General features: G+C 38.3%; 1 protein-coding gene and 1 long non-coding RNA gene across 2 annotated transcripts; one reads left to right on the top strand and one right to left on the bottom strand.

The window, feature by feature from the left end:
• The first annotated feature begins 1,479 nt into the window (after positions 1 to 1,479).
• sox9a (SRY-box transcription factor 9a) lies at positions 1,480 to 5,848 on the top strand. Its single transcript, XM_088599746.1, has 3 exons — positions 1,480 to 2,308; positions 2,768 to 3,018; positions 3,467 to 5,848. Exons 1-3 carry the CDS (start codon positions 1,884 to 1,886, stop codon positions 4,225 to 4,227), a joined length of 1,437 nt encoding a protein of 478 aa, XP_088455872.1. The 5' UTR covers positions 1,480 to 1,883; the 3' UTR covers positions 4,228 to 5,848.
• LOC148652694 (uncharacterized) lies at positions 5,849 to 13,082 on the bottom strand. Its single transcript, XR_015925400.1, has 2 exons — positions 6,805 to 13,082; positions 5,849 to 6,171 (listed from the first exon to the last, which is right to left on the bottom strand). It is a non-coding gene; the product is annotated as an uncharacterized LOC148652694 (long non-coding RNA).
• Between the last annotated feature and the right edge of the window lie 2,127 nt (positions 13,083 to 15,209).

The raw sequence follows: 15,209 nt of genomic DNA, 5'->3' as shown, positions 1-15,209 counted from the left end.
TTATCGAGCATTTATTTTTCAAGTTTAAAGGACACTGAATCATGACAGCGAGTACCTTACATACTGTAGTTATAGCAGTCCAATATTAAAATGGGTGCCAAACTCTTCAATGCACTGGAATCGCACGAAATTGATTCTAATTTAAAAGTTTAATTAACACTTTATTAAATATATGTTTATAATATAGTTTCATATAAAGAGAGAGAGAGAAAGACAAAGAGACTCAAAGATGGCAAATTATTATTAGTAGCAGTAATAGTAGCGATGGTAGCGAACATTCCTGAAGCCGTTTGGGTCGATTTTCTTGGCTACTGCTACAGAAAGCGCTTCTAACATTGCAGAAACTTTTTGTGAGTTCCTGGGCTGTTGTCTCCCCCTATCGGTTAGTAACACTTCTGTGACACTGTGGGAAAAATGTTTTACTGTATCCCCGTCGAAGTCCGCGGCTACATATAAGTGTATCAATTTGTAAAATTCAGCAGCATTTACAAAACAAATAATATAACAAAACTGTAAAAAGTACACACAAAAATTTCATTTTAGTGATCGTTGCTGATGAGAAAGGTGCCCAATAAATGTTTGGTTCACAAATAGTATATTTTCGGTGTTGATAAACGCCGGTCGCGCTTCGGGTGAAAATATAAGTATTTTACTTAAAGAGGCAGTACGAATACAAAATGAATAAATGTATCACATAAACGACTGTGAAAATGAAAAAAAGACGCCCCGTATTATGAAAAAGTTCACATAGTAACACGTAGAACGATACTTCAGTGACGGTAAAGATGTTCATACTTGCCCAGCTGTTATGTACAGTACGCTTGAGGTAGTGCACAGAAGCATTCATAATAACATGCAATGACAATTAACTGGGAAAGTAATTAAAAAAACAATTCAATGGTTTTGTGTGTCAATGAGCAAGGATAGAGAGCACGGTACGGCAGATTCGTCGGGAAAAAAGAAAACGTCAATACTTATACTAATTTATATATACATTCTGACGAAAGGGTTACATATATCATTTGATGAAAGTGTGGAAATATAACAGGTTACATGTAACACCTCTTGGTAGTGATGTGCATTGGGTAAGCAAAGTACTTTGTGAAATGCTAGGCATTTTCTTAAATAGCTATTTAATCTTCAAAATATAATAGGAAATAGAATTGTTATTTATCACATATCTTGAGAAAAAAATGATACAATTGTTGCCTTTACACCAAGGACATTCTATCTAAATTACTGTGATTACATAAAAAGCCAACTGCACATACTAATAATTAACTGAAAAAGTGCGTGTAGTCTACCTCATATGATATTTTAAGAGTAAGAAGTTGAATTTAGTTTTAGAATCAATGTCCGGGCACATTTGGGTTCAGGGTAGGGAAAAAAAAAGAAAAAAGATCAAATTCCATCTCCGCCCCAAATTCTGCTGTCCAATCATCTTCTTGCTCTCCTGAAGCAGTATTTATTAGTCAGGCTGCTAGTAGATTTCTCAGTCTTCAAAACTCCCAGACAACTTGGAAATAAAACTGAAAAGGAACACTTTTCTTTCTATTTTCGTGAAAGAGTAAAGCGAATTGCATCTTCTGTGCTCCTACGCAAGAGAAATAGTGCATGCAGACGTGAAGAGTTTGCTTTTTTCGATTTGCCTTAAAGAAGGTGTGCTTTGAAGAAAACAGATCGGTTAAGGGACTTTTGCAAACTTTTGACAGCTTTGTTTGCTGGGGCAAATAAAGTTTGCAGTTTTTATGATATTGAAAGCTTTTTCGCATATTTACTTTAAGAACTGAGGGGCTCGTATAGTAATAACTGGCTTTAGGTCTTGTTATTTTTTCGGTCTCCTACTTTATTTCATAGGTAGCGTTTATTTTTCAATTTTTCGTATGAATCTACTCGACCCCTTCATGAAAATGACAGACGAACAAGAGAAGTGTCTTTCTGATGCCCCGAGTCCGAGCATGTCAGAGGATTCTGCAGGGTCCCCGTGCCCGTCTGGATCTGGGTCCGATACCGAGAACACCAGACCCTCAGAGAACAACGGGCAGATCACTGAATTCAAGAAGGACAGCGAGGACGACAAATTCCCCGTGTGCATCCGAGAGGCGGTCTCCCAGGTGCTGAAGGGCTACGACTGGACCCTGGTCCCCATGCCAGTCAGGGTGAACGGCTCCAGCAAAAACAAACCTCACGTCAAGAGACCCATGAATGCCTTCATGGTGTGGGCACAGGCTGCCAGGAGAAAGTTGGCTGACCAGTACCCTCACCTTCACAACGCCGAACTCAGCAAAACACTGGGCAAACTCTGGAGGTGAGTACTTGCTTCCTTGCTTTCTTTGCGTTTTGAACAAGTAGGCATGGAGGGGTGACTGGATATATTCCGAGAATTTAAGGTTGTGATTTGTACCCTGCAGATTTTAACAGCGAAGACCGTTGGGCTGCGGGATTGATTGTAGTCTGATTAAACGTTGCGCAACTCTTATCTTTCTGGTGAAAAAAACATCCGCGTCGATTGACCATTAGCAGTATATATTAAATGAAAGTTGATGGTCTGCATGTGCGTCTAATTGCGTTTTACAGAATTTTAACTTTGTTTACGTTTGGTCATGGGGAATCTATCTTATAGTTATGCCCGCGTGTATTTGCAATATACCGTATTGTGCGTTATTTTTTAATCTTCTCGGGTGCTCTGCAGGGGAGGAAGCTGACTTGCCTCGCTGCACACTCTTTAATGTGTCCACCTTTTATCCCCCCCCCCGCCCTATCCCAGATTGCTTAACGAAGGAGAAAAGCGTCCTTTTGTGGAAGAGGCCGAGCGACTGAGGGTTCAGCACAAAAAAGATCACCCAGATTACAAGTACCAGCCGAGACGAAGAAAGTCTGTGAAGAACGGGCAGAATGAGCCCGAAGACGGAACAGAGCAGACTCACATCTCCCCGAATGCGATCTTCAAAGCGCTGCAGCAGGCTGACTCCCCCGCGTCCAGCATGAGTGAGGTGCACTCTCCTGGAGAGCACTCAGGTGAGCGGCAAGCCCGGTGAAAGCATTTTTATGCAGGCTCCAGTAATGGTTTAGCCTTTATTTAACCGACGTGTTTTCGTCCTTTCCTTCTTCATTTGCAATCTAACCAAACAGAAACGTTCAGCTTCATTTTTTTTAAATATTCTTAACAGTCCGGGGAGCCTTCATAGTCTATATGAGAGTTGATATCGAACTATCGGTAAATTATTACAGAACTTTACGAGCTGCAATGCAAATATAACACCTGTCACTACTTTACCGACTTATCTCTTCTTTTATGATACCTCCCCAGGAGCGGTGTGTAACAGCGTAATTGCCTTCTCCAGGGGAAAGCTCATAAAATGTTATCTTTTTTTTGGTTAATTTCTCGAAGTGTGTCTTTATTAATCCAATTTGCTAAAATCATCCCAGTTATTTACCTTTCCTTCCTTGTCCTTCTCCCACACAGGCCAGTCCCAGGGGCCCCCCACTCCTCCTACCACTCCAAAAACAGATGTGCAGCCTGGCAAAGCCGACCTGAAGCGCGAAGGTCGCCCCCTTCAGGAAGGAACTGGAAGACAGCCGCACATTGACTTCAGAGATGTTGACATCGGAGAGCTGAGCAGCGATGTCATTTCCAACATTGAGACCTTCGATGTCAATGAATTTGACCAGTACTTGCCACCCAACGGCCACCCTGGGGTGCCAGTCACCAACCCCCCTCACGGGCAGAGCGGGCAGGTGACGTACACAGGCAGCTATGGCATCAGCAGCACCTCAGTCACCCAGGCCGCGGGTGCCAGCGGACACAGCTGGATATCCAAGCAGCAGCACTCCCTGACCAACCTGAGCGGCGAGCAGGGGCAGGGCCAGCAGAGAGCCACACACATCAAGACCGAACAGCTCAGCCCGAGCCACTACAGCGAGCAGCAGAGTTCTCCACAGCACATTAGCTACGGCTCCTTCAACCTCCAGCACTACAGCTCATCCTACCCCACCATCACACGTGCCCAGTATGACTATCCAGACCACCAGAGTGCCAATTCCTACTACAGCCACGCTACCGGCCAGGGCTCCAGCCTGTACTCCACCTTCACCTACATGAGTCCGAGTCAGAGACCCATGTACACCCCCATCGCTGACACAACAGGGGTACCCTCCATCCCCCAGAACCACAGTCCTCAGCACTGGGAACAGCAGCCTGTCTACACACAGCTAACCAGGCCCTGAGTGACATGCCCACACAGAGCATTGACTTTTTCTGAAGGCCTCTTTGCTGACAAACTGCTACAGGCAGCGGCTGTGCCACCATTCCATGTCTGAGAATGAACAAATCCATCAGGTCTGACGCACAAAAAAAATGCTGGACTTGACTAGTGGAAAAAAGACTTGGAATGGTTCACTCAGTGCCTTTTTTACACTTGGAGTTTGATTATTTTTTTAGCCATAATTAAAAAAGTGTGAAAAAATCCTCTATGAGGACATTAATTATAAATATTTTTAGTATGTACTGTGTATGTTTCATTACTTTTTTGCAGTTTATTATTTTGGGGGATTTATACGTATTTGTAGATGAAAGAAAAGCTCTTATTTTTTTCTCAAAATCAGCTATAAACCACTTTTAGTAGTGCAGTCTTCAATGGCCTTATGTCTCTTTGACAAACCTATTTTTGTACAGAAAACAAAATGTTCCATCTTTTCTTTGTCTTTCTGACTATGCCTTGCAATAATGTATTGTGCTTTTGTAACTTTGTTTTTGCAGCTCCTTTTTAAAAGAAACAAGACTAAAAACTTAAAAAAGGAGAAGAGGTGGTGTGAAAAAATGGGTCCCAGCCCATTGGTCACCTGACAGTCATAAAAGAAAAGAGATTACCTGATATTTTTTTAGCTTTCCTAAGCAAATGAAAGATTCAAAGGTTACAAATGCTAGGCAGATTTGCATCCATAGGCCTTAATGTCATTACTTTAGAATGGATGTAGTCAGCTGTGAGCTTTTTTTGTTGTTGTTTAATTGAAGATACTGCCTTTGTACCATCAGTGCCTATGGAGCTAGATTCAGTTTCAAACTACCACCGTAGTACCGTAGTACCAGCGTACCAGCACACTGTAATAGAAGCCACAGCTGGGATGCTACTTTCTATTTGTTACCCTGTGCTAAGCAAGTATGGGAAATGGCCTTTAACACTAGAATCTCCAGCAGGTCATAACCAAGTTAGTGTAGTATTTCAGCGCCAACACACACCCCCTTATTCCAACCCTTCCATTCTTAATTTATTTATTAGCATTAATTTTATTTTAAAGTAATTATTTGCATTTTATTCTTTAATACAGCTGTATACAACTAATTAAAATTAAAAGAATTACCCTCTGTATATATATAAAATATACAAACAGGTTCTCAGTGGAAGGGTATGCTTGTTTTAATATGGTACAAATTGTAACCATCTTGTTTATTTATCATTTGTAAATGTTTCTTTTTAAAAGATTTTTTGTTAAATCTTGTATCTAGTTGTGTACAGATGAGTTTTAATTGTGATAAAACTTGATTTAATTTTTTTAAAAGAAAAAACTGGAAAAGTTTTTTTCATTCTTACAAACATGAAAAAAAAGTTTATTTGAAGCTGTGGCTGCATTGTGAAGATTTGTTTCTTTATAAAATTACCAGCATACTTTTTTATTTTTAAAAAAGGTGTTATTTCTTATTCTGTATTACATATCTTAGTACTGACTTTTACAACTTTTAATGCAACTGAACAAACCTTTTGTTTTCTTTAGATGAGTTTAACAAGTTATTGTCTTTAAAGAAGCTTATCTTTTGTATTATATTGTTTGCAATAAAAGAGAAAATGTATGGATTTTCAGCGTGTTTATTTACTGCAGATTCACTTCACATATTCAAAAGTCCATGATTCATGATTACAAACACTTAACAACAGAACTGATTAACTCCAATATTGTTTTCTACTTTCTAGCATTTTAAAGTACTGCCTTCCTAGTGCTTTATTAGAGAGTCCTTCCTTTATGAGATTTACAATATGACTGATGTCAACCCAGAAGTCTTCTTCTGAGGTGGTGGTGTGTCATGGAAGGTGAGGGATATAAACCTTTTCTTCCAGAACTTTCTGTCACATCAGCTGCAACAACGGGTTCCTTCTGGTCCTCTCTCTGCTGCTGCTGAAAAAAGCATAAAGAAAAAAAACATTCCATGCTGAAGGAAAACGACGTCTTTTTATATTCAATCAATAAAATATGAAATATTTTTAAAATACCCTTTAAACAACTATATTTTTAAGTAATCACGTACAGTAGCAATGTCGGAGAAGCTTGCTGAGTTGCTTGGAAATTGAAATGTTCTATGTACAAACGTTCAAAACATCTTTTGTCTTATATGGCTCTATGTCGAACATCTGAAAGCATGCTTTAGCAATCGCACTGAATATGATATATCTCACAAGTCTTTTTTTAACAAAATGGCTACATAGGTCTAATATTTAGTTTCAATTTTAGGTGTAAATAAGACTCCTCATTGTATACTATACTTCAAAGCTGAACCCATTCAGAATGTTTTTCTTTCCTTATTTATTCTAGAAATTAGAAAGGTTTATTCCATCTATTCACTTATATTTTATGAATGGCATGTAATATGTACTGTTTTTAGCAAACACATAAAAACAATAAGTATTTGTCATGCAAGACACAGCTTCTGCTGCTTACAGCTATCCCTCAAAAAGTGGTGTTGTAAATCATGGTGCAATGGTATAAAATCATTGTAAAAATATAAGAACCCTTGTTGGGCAGCGTACTCACCACTTAGTTTTATCCTGGTAAACATCAAAACAAGTCTGCGATCTTTGAATAATTCTTGATGTACTTTTTTTTAAGAGGCCAAATGATCAAGAGGCCATGAAATGTCAGACTCATTCAAAATACTGCCTGTGGCTTTTTACAGTTCAATTTAATGCAGGGCTTCAAACTATGAGATCACTAGCTATTACCCAGACAATTGAGATGATGTATGATTCCTTTTCTAAACATTTCCCCTCTCTTACTGAAACAAACCAATGATCAAATATAAATTTTTGTTTATTTCTTATTAGCGTACGCTCAAAGCTATTGCACTACCCATAATAAATCACAAGTAACATAAACACAATCATCATCCGGCTTGGAAAACTTGTTTGGAAACCCTCGCATTATGATTAACTAGCATTTCACTGTCTAAGGATTAAGAACTTTTTCACTGAGTTTCACTTCTAGATCTGAGAGATTTGTGAAATGGTCACATCGCCATAGCTCCAGATATGACGCTTCTTTCATGAGATAAAGTTTTCGAACTGTTGCCACAAAATGGCCCACCACATCTGCGGTGTGGGACTTGCTTCTAATGTGCCAAGAAGAAATGCCACTGAAATAAAAATTAGTCAGATGAACTGAACTCGAGCCGGCATGGAAAGTTTATATCAGTAGAAGAATTATCACATTGTATTAGGACCTACTCCCTCTCATTTGCTTGCTCTGGATTGCCTGTAATGAACAAAGAGAATATTAAGTATGCTCATGGATGTCTACATATTCACTAGGACTGTTTTATAACTATTAAGAAATATAAAGTAAAATTAAAAAGAATGGTTTTACATAGGCAATGGGTGTCCTTACAGCTACAGAAAATTAAATTCTATACAAATAAATATCTAATAGCAAACAAACATATCCATCAAATGCTACTTGTGAATTTCAAAACAAACCATTTCACACAATAAGAAAATAGGAGGATTTTGTTAAATATTAAATGCTGTAAAAAATTATTCTTGGTGTTTTTCATCATAATGTCGACAACAATATTTTCTTCATTTTTTAATTTGGTCTCTCAGGTTTTGTTAGCAGTCACTGACAATGAAGACATAACTGAACTTTATTATTTGCACTAATTTCCATATAATGATGGCTTATTTGGAAAACTTCCTTTGGAAAACATGTTAACCTTGGGGTTTATTTTACTGTGCAAATAAAATGCAAACTATCAGTGAAGCTAAATGCAGAGTGAAAAACAAACATGTAGCCTGTTTTGCTTTAGCCCTGGGTTATATTAAAATGGAGGTTTGCAGTTACTGTATCACAGATTTGTGATTTTAAATAAAGCATAAAAATAACTGAGTGAGTTTTGTGGACTGTACTTAATCAAATTATTTTATTTAAATTTAGAATAGCTATGTACTTTCTGTGTTATACACACCCAATTTTAGAGTCGACAGTTGTGTTTTTTTTTGGATGTCCTGGCTCACAGCTATGAACCTCATGATCGTACACAGAGGAGAATGAGGAAGCGTAGGCAGACTCCTGTGACCCGCCCAACTTTAAGTCAATAATCTTTGAATGCATCACAAGCAAGCAAGTGTCTTTAATACAACAAGCAAGCACCAAAGGTTCTGCAATGATTGGAGGACAGGGGACAGCACTGCAACATACTGTAGCAAGTGCCTCTGATTTTGGCTAAGAGTCGAACAAGCTCTGTCCAACCATTTTTCACCCTACCAATGATGGCACTGAGCCAAACAATGGTTGGCACTTGGGGAATCCCGGTCATATTCAGCTAGCGACTTGACCCAGGCTTGAACTTGCCACTCCTGGATCATAGATCTAAATCAAAATCTTGAGACTAAATAACTGGCCTCTTAAACTTGAAAATATTTTTTGCTGGAGCACTGCCACAGTGTGTGTACAAATGATTATGGCACACCTTTTCTGATAAGCATATTGAAGGGAAGAACAACCATCCAATAAGATTTTGATTGTCATGCTTAAGATTTATACAGGTATTCAACAAACTCAAGGTTTTGATCAGTTCATGAAGACATCTGTTCATTTATTGAAAGAAGCCAACTCTTGCCCTTTAAAGCTGAAGGATGCTCATGTTTTGAAATCAAAAGGTCTTTAAATTACTTCATTATACTATTGGCCCTCTTATGCGTGTCAATGTATTTTCAATTATGAATATTGTTTTACACCTGAAGACACAAATCATTCAATCTTAATCTTTGAAAAATGCTGTTAGTCTTCATAACCAGCACAGGCTACCTCTGTCCGAGTGCAATTCTTCTGAAACTCCAAGCGTAAATAGTGCTCTATTGCTTCTGCAATATTACTGCAATTAAGCAGTGTACTTTGGAGAGCCACAATTTATGGTACTGTATTATTGGCAAAGTGAAGAACTGAAACAATGAAACTACATTTTAAAATTACTTCAGTACTTGTGCTGTGTTCATTTTTAACAAGGACTAAGTAACAGAAAACATACACAAAGTCTGATGGTGGCAGCTGTGATACTGATTTCCTGTTCCACTGTGGGCAGATTCTGTTTCAAGGTCAAAGGTCTGCTCTGATGACTGAAATGTCCTCTCTTCAAACTGTTATTTGAATCGCAGAGATGGACCTCCTATCCAATTAGGTCTTGAGTCCAAAAGCAAGTGTTCAGTGTGAGAAATGTTACAAACTCACCGTGTAAATGCAATCATCTAAATAAGATTACTATATTTCAGTTTCTACCCAACTCAATCCTTTTTTCAGTATGTACTGTATACAGTGTGAGGCATTAAAAATGAGTACTATCAAGATCTGATCCAGAGTTTTTGGAGCGAGGTAAAGCCCATCTCGAAATCTAGGTCTGAAGCTGTGCTACAGAAGTGGTCTCAGACAGAACCAGTATAGCCCCCAAATCGCTGTATTTCTAAATGGACCGGACAGGGGATGGGGAAAGAAATATTCTGCATCCAGTAAGGCAGGTAGATAGATGGACTTGTAAGGAGACAGATTTAGTCTTTTTTTGAGGGATTGAGGGATTCTGCGTAAATACCATACAAGATGTGCTGCAGTATTTCAGCAGGAGTTTAACTCAAGCACAGCAAGTTGATCCAGTGGCCTGTACAGCAGGACTCAGGGGCCCCCTGTGGCTGAAGCCCAATTCCAGCAGCTGACTCTCACTTCCGCAGATCAGTCAGTAACCTATGTAGACCGAGGTGGTGGAAGAGGCTCCTAAGCTGGCTATTAATCACTGCACACAGAGAACTCATCCAGCTCATCTCCTGCATGTGTTCAAGGGCTCAATCTTGGGGGACCGTGGGGCAGCGGAGGCCAACGAGCTGCAGATGTTGGTAACGTAAAAAAAAGATGCAAATAAAAAATGAATCTGAATCTCTCTTCCTTTAGGAATCAAGCATGTTCCTATAAGCCACGTTGAGAGGTTCTATCTAAGAGGGAAAATTACAGGTCAACTATGTTTTACAGAGAATATTAAAACTTCAGGATTTGTGCAGTCAGTTTCAGCAATGAGACAGTACAAATGCCAAGGTACAAATCATCATGTCTTCAGATGAGCAGACAATCCCAAGAGTCTTCATAATTCTGCAAATCTACTACAGTATATTGACTAAATTACCGAAAGGAGGCCTATCAATAAACCAACACCTTTTTACAAAAATAGAAGTGTATTTAATTTTAATAAGAGTCTTAGCTGTGAAAGTATTTTAAATATTTATTGTGACCACAGACTATATACAGTAGGTACTTCTGCATGTGGGAGCACATTTTCACAAATGTAAAATAATTCACTGCCAGTCTTTCATAACGTACAGTATTATAAAAAAAGAAAAATGCCAAGTCTTTGGCCTCAGTTTTAAAATTATGATTTAAAACTCCCACATCATTGGTCTACGAACATCCCTTCAGAAGCTCGAGAGAAAAAGGCTAGATTATTTCGGTTATAAATTAAGAACAAGAGTCAAAAGCAGTCAGAATTTCTATTGTTCTGCAGGGTAGGGGGGTACTGTATATAAATAAAGATAAAGGAATATGTTCAGATAGTAAACGCAAAGATTTATTGAAAGTAAAGTGAAGCTACACAGTGTGTGCATGTTACAAAATATAATGGGTGTTTGTGTTAAGTGCCAAATAAAATTCCTCTTTCTCTTTCCCTTGTTATTCTTCTACTGATACTATTACTGTTTATTAACATTTTTTTATCACTGAGGCACTTCACTTATTAAGTTTGTTTTCATTGTAATTATCTAAAGCCCGAAAGGAAATGACATCACAAGTGAAGCATCCTCTTAAAGACTCACATAACCCTCACTCATGTGACTCATACTGTATCTGTGGTCAGCGCTGTGATTCATTACTTGTTGGTTTTTAAAATCAGTTATGTGAAGGGGTACCCAGTAACTGAACACCCCTAACAGGACTGGCACACGTGCATCTGTTTCTGGAAAGATCGTGGCAAAGTAGTCTACTTTTTGTTTAAACCAATAGCTGCTAAACATCGCTGAAGAGGATCGGAAATGCGATTTTATTCTGTGGCCCATTCTGTGGGCAGTTTTCCCAGGAGAGCTCTATTATTATTCTGTGCAGACGTTGGTCGGGAATCTGCCCCCGCCGATCCCAATGGGTGGTCTTTTTAAATGCAAAAGAAAGAAAATCTGGCAACTCACCCTTGGAAACTGGACGACCATAAAACGCAAAAACAAAGCAAAACAAAACAAAAAACAGGCAAAACAAAAGGAAGATCAGATATAAAACACTCATATGGTATACTGGAACTGTGGGTGACTAAACCATGCAAGCTCATGGCTGGGTAAAAGAAATATGAGAAAACCAAACCATCAGTCTCATTCCCCTAATTTTGTGTGAACAAGAAACAATTAAATATCTGCAGTAGTCAAAAATACAAAGTAGCAAATGACCTACTCTGTGTCATGTGGCGAACCTATTATGTGGTATGAAATCTGCATTCAGAAACTGTAGTTGGAAGTAAAATCATGGGAAGCAAGTGAATCGTTGTGCCAGTCTTGAATTCTGTCTGATCAAAACTATTTTTTTCTCCCCTGACTTACCATTGCTAAACTAATCTAATTCTTCCTATCATAAGGCTCTTAAAGCTGCTTTCACTTTGACCCAATAGTAGCTACTGCTACTGCCCCAGCATTGCTCATTTTTGTTTTAATATTACTTGGTGTCTGTCTATTTTGTTCCAGGACTGCACAAAGAAACTGTAGATTCTTTTTTTCATTTGTCTTTTGTCCCTAGTCCATAAAAAATTCCACAGAAGATCACAACCTCAGGGAAAACTGTATAAATCATTGCAGTCAACTAACTTTATACTTCACATAAGCAGGGACTGACCATGTGGGATGTCTCCATAGCAACTACGCCCACAAGCTTGAAATTACAACAATAATGGTCTTGCAATTATGAGCTGGACCATAGGGGATGCACACTAGTGGATATCATAAAAAGATAGTTTGTACGATAAAGAACAGTAGAAACATGACTAGCAATGCATCTGCATGTTAATTATGAAACCTTTGGGAATGTCTGTGTTTGTGCTCAAGAGCAAAGATGCCCCTGTTTTTAAGTGTCAGGGTTTCTCAGGTGTGACTTAGCTGTTATTGTGCAATTTAGAAAATGCTAGGTATAAGCAGGTGCAGTCAAAACTGCCCCGGAATCCGGTTTGTAAGTCTGAAATTGTGAAATTTTACATTTGCCTGAAATGTAAGCCTGCAAATCACACGCTCGACTCATAACAAGCTGAATAAGTAGGAGGCACATGTGCTGGGGTCTGTCACAGGCACTCACAGGGAGTCTATGCCTCAGGATATCAACAAAATCTTGCAGTATTCCCAGGTCAGATCAACTAAATTATATTACCATAATCTCATTAAGTGTGTCTGTGACTTTAATTTAACTCCGGAACGTCTACTGTGACCTGCAGTGATACAGGAAGGTGGTATCATTGAGGATGGGGTTGAGAAATAAAGGGGTAGGCGTGGTGCGGGTGGTGATGGTGGGGGCGTAAGTGGAAAGAGTAATGTACCTTCTGAGGTAAAATATAAGCCCTAGTATCCATTTAGTTACTAATTACTTCATAGTGAATTAAGATTTGGTTTAAAGAATTCTCATTCATTCGAGCACATGTGACATTGGGTACCACTGTCCAATGGTAGCTCCTGTCTTATTAAACATTTTGTAAGTATGCTGATTAAGAAGCTATTTGCTGTTATTATCACATGAAAATTAATTACTGATGTTGCTGTGGGGGATTTTATGCATAGGCATGTTGAAAATCATCTGGATAAGGACATCTGGAAAGCAAATAATAACAACAACAACAATAATAATAATAATTAAACTTCTTATTTATAATAATAAATGAGGATAATGATTGTAATGATCCTTAAAGCCAAAAGTTAACAATCATAAGTTAAACGAGAACTATGAAATAGGTTGCCCACAATTGGTTTGCCATACCTGATTGAAAGAAATTTTTATCACAATATCCTGCCACAGTGGGCTCCCAGGAAATCTGAACACCTCAGGTCCTGAGAATCTAATGGGCAAAAATATCAGGCTGCACACACTCTCAGAAAAAACAAACTAAGATGATGGCTCTCTAAAGTCCAACTTGTGTAACCCCAGTTACTACACAGTACAGTTTAGCTAAATATATCCAGTTACAATATACATTTTTCAGATTATGTACTTAAGTGTGATTATATTTAAATGCATACTATCTGCACGCTTGTTCATCTGGAAAAAAAATATAATTCTTTAAATAAATATACAAAGTGTAAAGCAAGCTCCTGTAATTTATAATCAGAGGGAAATGGTAGGTACAGTATCCTGTGAGAGTTTATTTAAAGTTTGCCGCTTAAATGTAGGGTAAGACTGCTTAATTGTACTTAAAAAGCAGCCTCTGACTTTCCCAGTGGCCACTGTGATAGAACTAAACAAAAAGTGAAGTCTGATTATTAGTATCTTAGATAAAATTCTCAGACAATTGTAACTGTTTTTGATGTATTTAAAAGCTTTGTGTCTAAATATGCACTGCTGTAATATAATTTTAAGTTGCTTATGAATGAAACATTCTAAATCTCTATCAAAGATGGATATTTTATGAAAATATATACTTTCAAAAAATCACCAGTTTTATGTGAAAAAAGAAACTTGTGGTACTTGAGGACAAGATAACGCAGTAGTGAAAGCCTAACTTTAATCTTTCTGTGAACGTCTCACATGGAGAAGTTAGAGGAACTTACTGTAATACTATTAGTCCTGAAAAGTGAAGGTTTTGAAGGGATCAAGCAAGTGTTTAAAATTAAAAGGGTGTGCATTTAGCATTGAAAACACAAGGTATTTCTGTACACTGGCTGGTTGTGAGTGTCTGGAACAAACTACCCAGCTGTGCTGCTGAAGACAAGAGGCTGCTGGTTAAGATCTTTGGATCAACAAGCTTCTAGCATTCAACCAAGCAAGATGGGCCAAATGGCTTTGCTTTGTTAGCGACCTTTTTGTATTCTTAACAATGCTAGCTCTCAAATATGGTGCTAACATACGTTTTCTCCACAAGGAAGGTAAATGAAATAATTAATAAACACTTCCTAAAGCTTCCCAAAATCTCAGCAAATAATGTACAGTACAGTAGATACCCCCCTTACAAAGTACAGTAGCAGTAGGTTAATGGTTGTTGCCTAGCTCAGAAATTTTGTGATAACGGCCAGAGAGACGAGGAAGGCATAAACAAACAGCAAATCAACACATCTATTAGTCGATGGCAGAGAAGTGTGCTTTTTCATAAAAGAGGGCAAATCTGCAACATTCAGTTTACTGCTTCACTCATGCTGTGTGCACACGTGCCTCACTGCAAACAAACTGTTACAATGGGTTGAAGTTCATCACTCTGTTCACACCTCTGTTTTAAATTTATTTTTTAGAAATTTTTGGTTGTGAACAAAAAGGAAACCCTCATATGGCTCGGACAAGAGGAACACACTTCACTGGGAGAGTGAAGATGGAGATGTCTTCTACAGGAGGACCAAGCTCAGCTCACAAGACTTGCCACTGAAAGATTATTTACATAGCACACAGGAAAAACCTCCACCACCAAAGAAACAATCCCAGTGTAACCAAGAAAGTTAGCTGACTGGGTTCTGTAGGTCTCTAACTAAAATGCTGCCATTAAGGACACATTGTGAAAATAGCCCTTAACTGTTTTATAAAAACTCATATTTCCAACAAACATCATATCCTACTGTGCTTCTGGTAATAACTCAGAAGGTATGAAATATCAAAGCCAGTGAAAACAGTCTGAATACAAAGCAAAACAAACTTGAGACAAGCAGGACAAAGATGGTTTTCTTACTCTAAATAAATAACTTACATAAAAC

The sequence above is a fragment of the Lepisosteus platostomus genome, chromosome 11 (genome assembly GCF_059453375.1).
Source record: "Lepisosteus platostomus isolate fLepPlt1 chromosome 11, fLepPlt1.hap1, whole genome shotgun sequence".
NCBI classification, from domain to species: domain Eukaryota; kingdom Metazoa; phylum Chordata; class Actinopteri; order Semionotiformes; family Lepisosteidae; genus Lepisosteus; species Lepisosteus platostomus.
The sequence above is the reverse complement of the archived record's forward strand: the minus strand, read 5'-3'. Positions and strand labels throughout refer to the sequence as shown.

Bases quoted from the DNA above. Each gene is read 5' to 3' on its own strand.
- sox9a (XM_088599746.1), top strand. From the start codon at position 1,884: ATGAATCTACTCGACCCCTTCATGAAAATGACAGACGAACAAGAGAAG. The intron at 2,309-2,767 runs GTGAGTACTTGC...GCCCTATCCCAG, and splicing joins ACACTGGGCAAACTCTGGAG to ATTGCTTAACGAAGGAGAAA. The intron at 3,019-3,466 runs GTGAGCGGCAAG...TCTCCCACACAG, and splicing joins CTCTCCTGGAGAGCACTCAG to GCCAGTCCCAGGGGCCCCCC.